Source organism: Vicia villosa, linkage group LG2 (genome assembly GCF_029867415.1).
Source record: "Vicia villosa cultivar HV-30 ecotype Madison, WI linkage group LG2, Vvil1.0, whole genome shotgun sequence".
Lineage (NCBI taxonomy): Eukaryota > Viridiplantae > Streptophyta > Magnoliopsida > Fabales > Fabaceae > Vicia > Vicia villosa.
In genome coordinates, this window is record NC_081181.1 from 105592860 (window position 1) to 105607346 (window position 14487).

The 14487-nt window shown below is 32.7% G+C and overlaps 1 protein-coding gene across 1 annotated transcript; it reads right to left on the bottom strand.

Moving 5' to 3' along the window:
• Positions 1-3149: 3149 nt before the first annotated feature.
• Positions 3150-5420, bottom strand: LOC131646559 (uncharacterized). The gene has a single exon (XM_058916569.1). The coding sequence runs from the start codon at positions 5316-5318 to the stop codon at positions 3309-3311; it is 2010 nt and encodes a 669-aa protein (XP_058772552.1). The 5' UTR covers positions 5319-5420; the 3' UTR covers positions 3150-3308.
• Between the last annotated feature and the right edge of the window lie 9067 nt (positions 5421-14487).

The following is a 14487-nucleotide window of genomic DNA, read 5'->3' on the forward strand; positions in this document are numbered from 1 at the left end:
GCTGGAGAATAAAGGATATATGAACAAATAAAGAGATTCTAGCCCTATCATATATGATGCCAACGAAAGCATCTTCATCCAGATTGATGAATTTGCCGCGAGAATCCACCAACACCGCAAAGAAATCCTTATGCCACTCGAAACACGACACACCACAAACTCTCACACTAATTAACCTCTCTTCATCTACATATTCCTCTTTCCACCTCCTAACCTCCGAAAACCAAACCTTTCGCCTCGAATCCACATCACCTAACATAACCTCCAAAGCTCCCTCTTCCACCTCCTCTAACAAACAGAAGTTCGGACCCAAAACGAGGCCTTAATCGAGTATAAACCTTATATCTCCAACATAGCTTGGATCCTGTATGAAGAATCTGGAGTAGAAACCTCCCCCACCATAGCTTTCGAAAATCTCTTCTTATCTTCCTCCCTCGAAGAGAATCGTAAAAAGCTCGTCCCCACAACACTGCCTTTGATTGATTATTTGCCAACGTCTCTGAATAAGTTTTAAAAATCCTCATCGACTAAGTTTTGACACCAAATCGACCGCCATGACCTTGAAAATGAACCTGATGTTTGACCCCCGTTCCCATCAACACGTCGCCACGAAACCCCTCTTCCTTACCCCTAAGCCTCTCGAATCTAGGCAGGTTCGCGTGGATTTTCTTCCTGTCTACGATCATATTATCCAACTTCACCGCTAGAAGCCTGTTGAAGCGGTAAAGCGGCAAGCAACAAAAGTTTTGGAAATATGTATCCGGGAAATTATCGTGTCCACAGAGATTAGTGCTACTGAATTGCCGTTTGACGGATTCTTAGTTCTTGAGTTTGGGTTAAATAGGTTTTAAGTAAAAACGGGAAAGTAAACATATGAACATAAAATAAATACATTCTTGATAGAGAATAACTTATCTGGTTCGAATCTAAACTACTCCTCACAAACTTAGATTTATCACTCCGGCGTACTCAATCTACAATACTCGTCAGAATCACCACATATCCCTCACATCAATGTCCATTTCTACAACACCGACGAGAGTTCAACTATATTGCTCTTTCGACGGTGTCTCAACCGATCGAACAACACAGATACATTAAACTCAGATATTATATGGATGTTAACCCCAATCCTATGTCTAGAATCAAAAGCTAACAGATACCCCCCTAATCAAGATTTGTGATGTCTATTTCTACAACAACACAAATCCAAAGCATTTAAGCAAAAAGATCAAAAAAACACCGATTAAGATTTGTAAAGCAAACTTTATACAACTAGTAGAAAAAGCAACAAACATCCATGGGTTTAGAGTAATTTACATACAAGCTCACCAAAAGAGAAATACAAAGAGAAGAGAAGAAGAGGAACCAAACATTTCTTGGTTTGTCAACACCAATCGATGAGAAATTCGACCTCCGATCATCCGATTACAAGCTCCAATGGAGTTTCCAAGCCAAATCTACCCAAAAATGACCTACGATGAGTTGGGGTTCAAATATACCCAAAACATCACCTAAAAAATCTGATTTTCGCCTATTTATGCAATTTTGAGTTCTGTACAGCGCGCATCGCGCCCAACCTGGTGTCATGAAAAAACAGCTTTTAGTAAAAATGACGTAACTTGAGAACCGTAACTCCGATTTGCGCCCGGTTCGAAGCGTTGAAAAGCTTATTCAATTTCCTATCTAACAATGAATAAATGGCAGTCAAATTGACGATTTTTATCATCCTCATTTTGAGCCTTAACCACCGAATGAATTGATTCCGTCGCTCAAAATCGCGCGTTTGAAGCCGTGTCTTCGACACTTTATTGCTCATGCTCCAAATACGCAAGAATACCTACAAAAAGAGTAGAAAACTATCAAAAAGTATAAAAGTGTATGAAAATATATCTATTCACAAAGTATACGTATTTATGCACAAAACGGGGAATTATTCAACGGTATTAACAAAAAGTATCGATAAGTGCAACAAGACATATATACAAAATAACTACATTTTGGCACTTAACAAAGCCCCGCATCCTCCACATCTTTGAATCTAGCAAAACTGAATTTCTTCCCAAATTTGTTCCTCCTAGGAGAAATCGAAGCTTCCACAACCTCCCCAATACAACCAAACAACTCATGAAACTTTTTTGCCTTACATTTTTCTGGGATTTCTGAGAAGTATACCGAAACCACCACCTATCCTCCTTTAACCTCAGTTCTTCTACCAGGTAGAAAGGAATCCCAACTTGGGACCCAATTCCGAAAATTAGTACTCTTAACCTCCGTCCACCCGTCGGAGCGATGGCAGGAACCACCGGGCATGGCAGGTCGACGAACCCTAAACCTCAAATTCAAATGATTCCGCTCTATCTATCTCTCTCTCCTCCCTCTCTCAGACAATTTTTCATTTTTTATAGGTAAGTGGCAATAGTTTACCATAACATAATGTGTCTCTCATCAATTCCTCAACGCATTTTCATTTTTTATAGGTAAGTGGCAATAGTTTACCATAACATAATGTGTCTCTCATCAATTCCTCAACGCATTCATGTCTAATTTGACGGCTAACTCTATTCCTTTTTCTATTTTATCAGTTGAGATCGCATACACAAAATTTGAGCATGTCTTAACATTTACCTAAATTCAATTTATGTTTTGCACTTAAGTTCTGAAACTTTAGGTTTCATGTAGGTTTAATGTAAACTTAATTCCCTACATTCCGTGAACTAAGTTTATGTATCGTCCATAGACTTTAAATTTCTAGAGATCTCAAAATTTTAAAATAAAAAGAATTTCTATTCACTGGTATATGAAACATACAGACATCACAACCAGCCAGGAGCTTTTGCAGTCACCATGCAAAGGTTCATCAATACTAACATCTAATTCAGATGATACAATAGAGTTTGATACAAATCCATGAAAATCACAAATATAATTTCATACACTAAGATGCATCAATATCTAAGTTCTAAGGGACAATAAGTTAAAACACTTGTGTTATTTTTTGACATTTTCAAGATAGACTTCTTACAGAGGACATTATTCCAATCTTATAGCAGAGGCGGTTAGTATTATTATTTAATAGTGACTTGCAGGTCATGGACAATATAATACTCATCAATCAAATTTATAATTAGAAAACAGTAGAACCGCTGTATAAAAAACTGCATGCAAGTATTGCTTATTTTTTATTTGATGCAAAATTTATCACTAAAAAACTAATACTCCAGCTGATTCAAAGTTAAAGGAACTTTATCAATGACAATGTCTGAAGTTGTTTCACTATATAGAACACTACCAACTACTGAAGAAATCTAATCCAGCACAACTAGTTTCTGATACTCCGGGCCAGCGATGGCAGCTTCCATGGCTTCTAAAGGACTTATATCACCCTCATTATCCAAGAACAATGTCAGCAGATTCTTAGAAAATCCACTCACCAGCGCCACTCCTTTCTGAGTGGATGGCACCGGGGTCGCTTTCGAGTTTCTCAGATTCCAAAAAACTATCTGAGGCACGGCAGAACCATACCCTTTCTCTTTATACTTCCTAGTGATTGCTTGGTAATCTGTCTCCCAAGAGTTTCCAGATGCTTGATCAATGTCAGAATTTTCAGACTCCATGTCATAGTTTTTAGATGCTTCATCAAACTCCATGTCACTGAATACAAATATCCTCTTAATCATCTGTTCCTCCTTGAGTTTCCCATTTACAGCCACATCCAATATGCGATCAAACACCTTCTGGAAATCAGTGTTCATCCCCCAATCCATGTTCCTCACAAATTCTGTTTTGGACTTGAGACTATCCCCCTCAATCAAATGAAGCTGAGGATCGGCACTGAAAGTAATAACCTTCCCTTTCCAAGGTTCCTCACTCAATTCAGAAACCAACAATCCCAATGCAACAGACACCTCCATAGGGATCCCACACATGCTCCCAGACACATCACACACAGCAATACAATTAGTCATCTTTCCTTTCTTCAGCAAATCATCAACTATTCTCTTCCATTGCAGCTCAGCCACTTCCCCACCATCTCCATCACCCAAAGACCCTATAATCTCATGGGGAAGCAAAGCACCGGCTGCAATAGTAGTCTTCCCGTCTTTCACATCTTCCAAGTACTTCTCAAACCTCTCCTTATCATGCTTCAAAAACTTCTCCTTATAAAACTTCATGGCCACAGAAGCAACCCTATTGTAAGGAAGCAAATTCCATTGTTTAGCCCCAATAAACACCTCAGGCAACTCCAACACCTTCCTCAAGGGCACCAACACATCCTTCCTCAAGCGATCACGAACCCTATAAGCATAATGAGCCTCCTCCACACCCTCATACTCCTCCCTAGGGAAGATCCTCTTTGCAATGCTCTCACACAAAAGCGTTGACCTATCAAAGGAAGAGTCAACGGAAGGACACCATTTAGCAGCAAGACTGATTTTTGTGGACGACCCAGATTTCAAAAACTCGAGATCTTTCTTCAAGCAATCCGCAAAATGATCAGATATAGCATCGTGAAGCGATCGGAAATCAGGGTCACGATTGTAACGTTCAACCAGCTTCTTAGCCAATGCAATCCTCTTCTCCTCCTTCAAAGCATGGGCGGTTTCTTTCTCAGCCTTAGCTCTGGCCGCCATCTCTTCAGTGATCACAGAGTCTTTTGCGGTACCTTTCCAGCCTTCGTTGTCGTCATTGTCTTTGCTTTGCTTCTTCTTTGTTTTTCTTTCACCAAAAGGAGCTGATGTAGATGAGCGCTTGTTTTTGGATCCACGTTTCCTCTGAGTCCACTCTTCTTTCCGAATTTTACGAATCTGCGAACCTTCTAGAAGACGGTAAAGGATCTCAGGGAGATCTTTGAAGTAACCAAAGTCAGCGAGGGAAGGAACATTGGAAGCTAGGGTTTTGGGGTGATGTTGGTGAAGCCAGAGAGCGGCGGCGTAGAAGCCTTCGCGATCGGACTTTCCGGTACCACGAACACCACGGAGGTTACATACGAGTTTGAGGGTGGTGAGTGGGTTTTGTGACCAAGCAAGCTGGAGTCTCTGAACGAGTGTTTCAGGGGGAGTGTTGGGGACAACATGGAAGAAAAAGTCGAGACATGGGTTACCTGTTGAGAGAAATGTTGGTGACATGTTCTCGGTTAACCCCATCGGTGGCTGCTGGTTAGTTGCTAGAGAATTGAGGTCAGCTACCATCTGATCAATGAGACCGTCGTTGAAGGTTATGGGAGTAGTGGGGACGGTGGTTTCAGCGGTGGTGGGGTTAGGGTTTGATTTGAGAGTGTAAATCTCAGGTGGGCCAACGAGAGTTGCGGTGGCCATAGTGAAATGAAAAAGAGGAAATTTGGGATCGAAAGGGAAGTGTTGTGTTGAAAGGTTTAAAGGAAGGGGATGCGATATTCGAAGCTGATTTGGGTGCAATTTATAAACCCAGCTGTATGAGATACATGCAAATCTTAGCCATTAAGTAAAATATTATTCTCTGTTTGGCTTTACTGCCTAAACTAGGATTTTTTTTAATATTACTCTTTTTCCAATTTTTCTCTCTAAAGGCTACTTTCAAAAAGAAAATCTCTAAATCCATTAATAAATAAATAAAACTCAAATAATTTATTTAATTAAAAAAATTAAAAATGGAAAGAAATAAATGTAAATTGAAAATAAAGTGATTTTTTAATTATTTGATAGGAATAAAAATAAATTAAAAGCATGGTAATTAAAATTGAACTGGACCGGTCAGTTCAATCGGTTGGACGGGGAACCAGACTCCCAACCGGTCTGTTTGAACCTGAAAATTGGCATGCATAAGAATTGGGATTTAAACTGAAAAATCGGTTAAAAACTGAAAAACCGACTGTTTAGGTGATTTTTAGAGTCGAGCTAGATTTTACTTTTGATTTATTAAAATATGATAAAAAAATTAATTTGAATCAAAATAATGCATGATTTAATTTTTTTTCTTTCCTTCTCCCATCACTCTAGTACACATTATTGTTAGAGTTGTCAAATAGGTCAGGTCGGCCCAGTTTACTTCGATCCAGGGGGCAAAACATATAAAGGGGTTGAAGTGGATCAGCCCGATTACTTCATGGGCTGTCAAGATTGAGCCCGACAAAGTTACTAATAGGTACTGTGGCCTAGTGGGCCAGCCTGATGGGTCAGTCAATCCTTTATTTTAATAGTATAGTTTTAAATTTATAAAAACTGATGTAATGGATAAAAGCTATATAACATAGTAGAGAGTAATGATAAATTTAATTAAGTGATATTAAAATATTCATCTAATCAACATACGAATCTCACGGAGATATCTATGTGAAAGTATAGAGAAATTGAATATTATCTCTTATACTTCTCAAAATTTCTCTTTATCTCACAACTATTTCTTTAACCATATCATCTTGAAACATATCTTCCTCCTCTTTAACTTTTCTTTTTCAATGGAAATACTCTTATACAATTATACCTTAGTTCAACATTTTTCTCCAAAATTAACTAAAATGATTTTAAAATTTTACTTTTAATGGGCCAACCCGAAGCCCGCTTGGCCGCCCTGTCCCAGCCCATGAAAAACATATGCGCGGTGGACTGGCCCACAAAGATAGAGTTGTTTTTTTAAAGGTTTTTTGCGGCCCGACCCACGATAAAATATAGGGCTCGTGGGCCGAGCTCATTTTGACAGCTCTAATTATTGTAGAAAAATCAAAATAAAAACTATTTTAAATTCTTGTTATTCTCTATTCATTTGGTGAATGAAAGTATATTTTGTATAATAATATAAGCTCTGATTGGCAAGATAAGATTTTGAGCTTATAGTTTATAGCTTATAAACTCATATAACAATTTAGACTTGTTTGATTGCGGTATTTTCATCACAAGCTTATAGTTTATTTTTAGACGCTTTCAAATAACGTTTTAGCTTTAGCTTATAGCTTATTATTATTTCTTCCTTTTTTATCTTTATTTTAAAATTCACTTTTATCATTTATAATTTATTTTAATTTAAAATAAAATAATTATGTATTAAATATCTTTTGTCATTTTACACTTATAAGTTAGATGAACCGCTAGTTTTACTAAACACTTCAATTGACTTATCAGCTATCAGTCTCAACTATCAGTTATAAGATATAAGCTATCAGTCATCAAACATCAGTCATGAGCTATAAATTAGCAGCTAGCTTATCAATCAACCCCTATTTTTACTATATAAACCAAAAATAGATAAATACAATAAAATAAAATTCAACGTATAGAAAATGATCAGGAAATCCCATGAATAAATAATTGATAAACTTATTATATTATTTATTATTATTATTATTATTATTATTATTATTATTATTATTATTATTATATTAAAATGAAAGTTTTGAGCATACTTATCTAACCTATTAAAAATTTAAAAGGCTATAAAAAATCTAAAAAAAACTTTTAAATATTAATTAGATAGAAATTACCAATAAAATTTTTTCTATTTAAAAAATATAATTATTTTTGTGTTATTATTATTCTTGGGAACATATCAAGTGAGAGCATTTTATAATGAGAGATGAAAGAAATAAATATCAACTATTAGATTCATCAAGAGAGAGAATATTAATACATTAATGAGACTATTAATTTCTCTTTCTTGATGAATCCAATAGTTGATATTTGTTTCTCCCATCTCTCATTATAAAATGCTCTCACTTGATATGCTCCCTATTATATATAACTGGTTAAATCCAGGTTTAACCCCGGTCAAACTTAAATCCCTATATCCGTAGGTACATCGATTCAATGTTGGTCCAATTTTGACTACCTTGATTAAAAGTGAAAATAAAAATAATTGAATAAATTATATATATATATATATATATATATATATATATTTTATTTTATAAAATTGATATGTTAGAATAGAAATATATACGAATATATTTGTATTTAAAAAGTATTATAATATTTAAAATAAATTGTTATTACTGTACTTATGATAAAATCTCCTATTCAAAATGGTTATCATTTTAATAAATTAAAATTTGTTTTAAAATTATTGTCATAAAAATTATTTATTATTTTTTAATTATACTTTATAATTATTATTGTGCACTATTTTTATTCAATTTAATAAAAATATAATATTTTAAATAATATTATTATATTTCTTAAATCGAATAAGAAAATCTTAAATGATGTTGATTTTAAAATTGAGGTAGTATAATTTAATTTTTAATCAGAACATGTCCCTTAAAAACTGAAGAACATGTAAAAAAAGCACAATAATAACTTCGGTAAAATAAGTGACAATATAGTGCGAACAGCTTTGCTATTTTTACACTAATTTACTAACACCGTATATGACACCAACTCAGGGCCGGCCCAATCTAAACTGAGGCTCTAGGCGAATTTTAATATTAAATTTTATTTATTAGATTTTAAAATTTTATTTCTTTAAACATCAACTTAATTGATAGTTGTGTAAAGGATATTCAATTACGACTAGACAATTTTGAAATGACTATATCTCATCTATTAAATTTTAACCATGAGATTCAAGTAGTTAGACAATTAGACTAAAAAAAGAATATTTATTAATTTTTTAGTTTAAAAATAGTGCATTGTCGGTGTAAAATAATTTTACACATACAACCAATAAAAACTCTTATATTTATCATGTCATTTCAGTATTTTAAGAAATTTATTGTAATGCATGTTTCCCATTAATTGACCGTGTAAAACTATTTTACACTTCAGTTCATTTCCTTTTTTCTCTTAATTTTTTCTAATTGATTTTACTTAATATTACTTTTAAATTGACAATAAAACCAATTTGTTCAATCTTGACCAAGACAATATTGATCTTAAATAAATTAATTTTAATATAAGTTATTATTATTAATGTGGGTTTAGCATAAAATGGTAAAACAATAAAGCTTAAATATTTTTACAACCAAAAGTATATATTAGTATATACTAAAATATGTTAGGTTGAATCAATCTTTTTTATATGCAATGCTTTAACTATTATTCTGGCTACCTTTATTCTTTCCAATACTTTTGTTAATTCTCTCTCTAAATTGAAAATCATACAGCCAAAGCTGCACTACCTGACAAGCATAGGAAAATTTTCTATAATAACCAATAAAAAAATCACTACAATACTGTGTATATTACTCCAAGTGCTAATAGAAAAAAATTGGAGGCCCAAGGCGGTTGCCTAGTTGGCCTACCCCTTGGGCCGGGCCTGCACCAATTTTATACTACAAGGTAAATATAACATGACACAGATTTTAAGGTAAATAAATTATTTAAAAAACCACAAATGGTATAGGAAAGGGTATAATATAGGGTGTAGTGTTATAAATTGGATTTTTTTTTACTTATATGCCACCTTTTTGAAACAAAAATACCACAATGCTACAAGTTAACAAAAATTTCCCAATGTGCCACCTTTTTTGCTTTGGTTCGGCCAAGGGTTGGCCGAAAAAGTGTTTTTTTTTCTCTAGTTTGGGTTCGGCCAGGGGTTGGCCGACCCTTAACTAGGACCTTTTTTTTGTTTTTTTTTTTATGTTTTTGAATTATTAATTAATTTTTTAATATTAATAATTGTTTTTCTAATCTATTAAATGATTAAAATATATTATTAAATAATAAATAAATAGAATAATATTTTTTTAAATAAATTAATTAATAAGATATTTTATTAAATTATTTTAATAATAAATAATACGGTAGGTACATCTATTGGTCAATCCGTTGAAACGAATATACGAGTAAGACATAAGTTGGACGAGCGAATGAAGAAGATGCATGAATGTGTATGTTCGGCCAATAGATGGCCGAGCACATATATTTTATATATTTTTTTTGACAAGGAATTACGTAAATAACTCGTCAACATGGGTAATAATCTAATTTTATGCATAGTACATGTGTCAATTACTCTTTGTCATGTTTTTGACATGTTTTGGCCGAACATACACATTCATGAATCTTCTTCATTCGCTCGTCCAACTTATGTCTTATTCGTATATTTGTTTCAACGGATCGGTCAATAGATACACCTACTGTATTATTTAATTATTAAAATAATTTAATAAAATATCTTATTAATTATTTTATTTAAAAAATATTTTTCATTTATTTTTTTTATTAAATTTATTTAATAATTAAATAATATATTTTAGTCAGTTAATAGAATAAAAAAATAATTATTAATATTAAAAAATCAATTAAATCAATTAATAATTCAAAAAAAAACAAAAAAAGTCTTAGTTAAGGGTCGGCCAACCCCTGGCCGAACCCAAACTAGAGAAAAAAAAGCACTTTATCGGCCAACCTTTAGTCGAACCAAAACAAAAAAGGTGGCACATTGGGAAATTTTTTTCAACTTGTAGCATTGTGGTATTTTTGTTTCAAAAATGTGACATATATATAAAAAATCTATAAATTGGGTGTAAACATAACTTTTCTCTAGTCTGAATGGAAAAATAATTTTATCAGGATTCAACTACCAAAAAAGCAAAGACAGAAAAGTAATTTCAAATGCAATGGTTGTTTTGTCTTTTGTCGAAAAATAGGTCTTCACTCTATTGTATACTTTTTCTCAATTTGGGTGGAAAGCTTTTTATTTGTGGGTCTCATGAAAATGAAAACATTGCTTTCTTTTTTTCTTTTTGTCAACTTTTGTTTTCAGTAAACTTTTGTTTTCTTTGGAAACAAACAATTGAAATGATGTTCATTCTCTTCATATTTTTGTAATTATTATACTAATTTAAAAATATGTTTAATAATTAATATATACAAGAAAAATATTTTTTAATATTAATTAATAATATTTTTTATTATTTTTCCATGCCCCTGAAAAAATAACTATTTTATTATTTTTGTTAAATTTAAATTTTATTTTACATGATATATAAAATGAGAAAAAATAATGGGATGAAATGTAGATAGTGTCATATAATAGTTAATAAAAAAAGAAGTTAAGTATTAAAAATAAAAACCGAAAAGGAAAAAAATACTACAACAAACTTATATTTTCCTTATATAGGTATAGAATCCTATAATATTATTATTATTATTATTATTATTATTATTATTATTATTATTATTATTATTATTATTATTATTATTGTTGTTGTTGTTGTTGTTGTTGTTATTGTTGTTGTTGTTGGCCGACCATATTCATCGTTGACCGGCCACTTTGTAATAATTTGTTCCGGGTCAAAGTCTTTTGACCGATTACACAATTATGTTTCTAGAATCTTCTCCTTACCGTATGACTATCTTGCCTTGATGCATGAAATTTACACCTCATGCATCTCTAACGGTCTTCCACATTTCACACCTGCAAAATAGTGATATTGTTATTTCTCTCCCTGCATAAAGGTAATGGCGTTGAATAGGGTAATAGTTGCAAACACAACTTAAATACTCTTTACTCTTTCATATACTGAATTAAGCGTCAGAGTGCTAACCTGGCATGTACCCTCCCCCTCTGTCGCATCAGAAGCTCTATTCCGTCGCAACTTCCGCCTCTCTCTTTATTTCTGGTTCCAGAACGGAGCAGTGACACCGTCTGTGGGAATCGACTTTTGATTCTTGTGTTTTCTATGACTCTCTATCTATGCATTCAGTTTTTCTTTGTGAAATTATCTTCAACCTCTGAATAGAGATTTAGCGAATCGGGCACAAAATTGAGTTATGTTTGATCAATTCGAACTCTACTTCGATTACAACTCACTGATTCTTCAGATCTTCGGATCTTCGTATTAAATTTAATTTCATTCATTCAAGACCTTATCAGATCTTCGTATCTTCGTCACAAATTTAATTTTGTGATAGTGGTTATAAAGTAATGTTTAATAAGAACATTTGTACAGTCAATGATGATTCTGATAAGTCTATTGTGTTCAAAGGTAAGAGGAAAGACAATGCATATAAAATTAATTTTTCTGAATTGGCTGATCATAATGTACTTTGCCTTCTATCACTGAGTGATGAAAAATAGCTCTGACACATAAGGTTATGTCATGCTAAATGGATATTAAGCTCTAAGCTTAGCAACTTAAAACTTGTTAACGACTTGTCAGACATTAATTATCACTTGAATGCTATTTCACTACTACAAATAACACATCTAACATCAGACTCAAAATACGTTGTACCTCAGCATTAGAAGTGAGGTAAACAAGGTCGTCATAAAAAGTAAAGACTATTCACCTTGATGTTTAAAACACTGAGGTCTAATTTTATTAGCGAATGAGTTCGAACCCTATCTTTTGCACTTTTATTATTTAAAAAATCTAGCACTTTTTATCTCGGGCTTATTAAGAAAATCGAGGAGTTATTAGTTTTTTATAATAAAAGTCGTTACATTGTTTACACATAACATTAATAAAATAATTTACTTACAAACTACAGTGTTTATTTAGAATATTACATTTTTTACACAAAAAAAAATTTAATTGTCCATGAAGATCATATGTTGGACCTTCAATCCCTTGATATCATCCAAACCAAAAAAAAAAGGTATTCTCTATGGGTTTTGTCTGCATTTGTTTCTGATATGAAGAAAAAAGGGTTAGATAAATAAAAAAATTCTGCTCAAATAAATACTTAAGAACGCAAACCTTAAACCCAAATAATCTTCTACTCTTGCAATCCATTGTAGAGAACTATTCATAGCAAATACTCTTGCAAACCTTAAACTCTTCATCATTTGGATCTTCAAATCCTTGATAATTCTGGGGAACAAAAAAGAGTTAGATAAATAGATGATTTTCTCTTATAGACTATTGTAAATTTTAAAGTGGAGGATAATTTCAAGCGCTTTATGATGTTTTAGAATGTTTTTACAATGAAAGTTATTTATGTTTCACGCGGATGAATAATGGTAATGTCTTGAGCGTTGATAGTCATGAAATGGACGACAAAAATTTGATTAAGGACGGGTTATAACATTTATTTACAAATAAAAAATACACTACTACAACACATGGAAAAAATGGATTAGTCATAGTTGATGACTACATCACATGGACTTTGGTTAAATTCCTTACACTACTACAGAAAACACAAACAATGACGGTTGCAAAATACATATAATGACGGTAGCATGTCCTTTATTACGTAGCATGTGATTGTATGTATGTTGGTTTCCACAACGAGCGTGTCGCCATTGTTATATATTAGATAGCATGCTACTTATAACTACGGTTTAAGGAAACAACCGTTGCGTTATGATAGAAAGGTCCTAGGTTCGACTCCTACAACAATACCAGAAACAACAATACATTCATTTCTTAATTAAATGCGTGAAATCTTTTGGCTTTTAGACTTTCAAAGTTCAAAGAAGAGGAATAATCATAAGTATCAATATAAAATTAAAATTCATCTTTGAACCAAAACATCAAAAGAACTTCACCCAAAGGAATCATAGAAGAGGAAGAATCAAAAGGAGTACTTCTGCTGAAACTTCTAACAATGCCGAGAGAACAGAAGCTGTTGTGGGTGTAAAGGCCATAGTTAGTGTATAAAACCCTCCTCAGAAATCAAGAAGAGATCCAAGTCGTTGAAAGTTGTTGTGGTTGTACCGAACCTATGAGACCCATGAAAGCTCTCAGGAAGAGGAGATTAAAAAGAAGAAGGGTGAAAAGACGAGTTATCATCGATTCTGGTGATGATGATGATGATGATGATGAATAAGAAGATTATACTTGGTCAAACTTTCTCTCATATCTAGAGCATTTAGATATGATTAATAAAAAATGACTGACCTTTTTGTAATTTTTCAGCTTAAGGTTTATTTAAAGAAATTCTTATTTAAGGAATTCTATAAGTGTTTCTTATCTTCCAGCTTAAGGTTACAACTAATATAACATCTTATTTTGAAGTACACACTAATCTAGGGCTTTCATCTTATGGTTTCAAGGAATCCAAGAACTCCTTTCTCATACACAATAGTCTACCAGCTTTCATCTTATGGTTATATACTACAAAATCTGAATAAAACTAAAACACATTTGGAACAAAACAAAAATAAAGGAAATGTGAATGTCAAAAAATCTAAAACATGAACAATACACATGCATAAGAACATAAACAGATGCGGTAACCCTAAACATTCATAAGCGTTAGAGAGAGAGAATAGTGACGTACCATAAATGATATTCGAAGAGGGTGGTGAATATTTCGTTTCCAAAAATAATATTCAAATAGGATGGTGAAGATTTCGCTTCCATAAATGATATTCGAAGAGGATGGTGAAGATTTTGCTATCGATGTCGTCTCGTTCGATAGGGCATCCTTGTGTGTTATAAACAAAATAAAGTACCTACTATATTTTAATTTTGTGGGGAAAAATTTCACAAAAGTTATGAGCTTCAACTGTAGTGATATATGAAACTTATAACCAAAATTGAATAAAACAACTGTAGTTGTTATACCTTCAATTTTTAAATAAAAAAATGTTAAGGGACGCATGCTTATTTTTACTGTAAAA

Bases quoted from the DNA above. Each gene is read 5' to 3' on its own strand.
- LOC131646559 (XM_058916569.1), bottom strand. From the start codon at position 5,318: ATGGCCACCGCAACTCTCGTTGGCCCACCTGAGATTTACACTCTCAAA.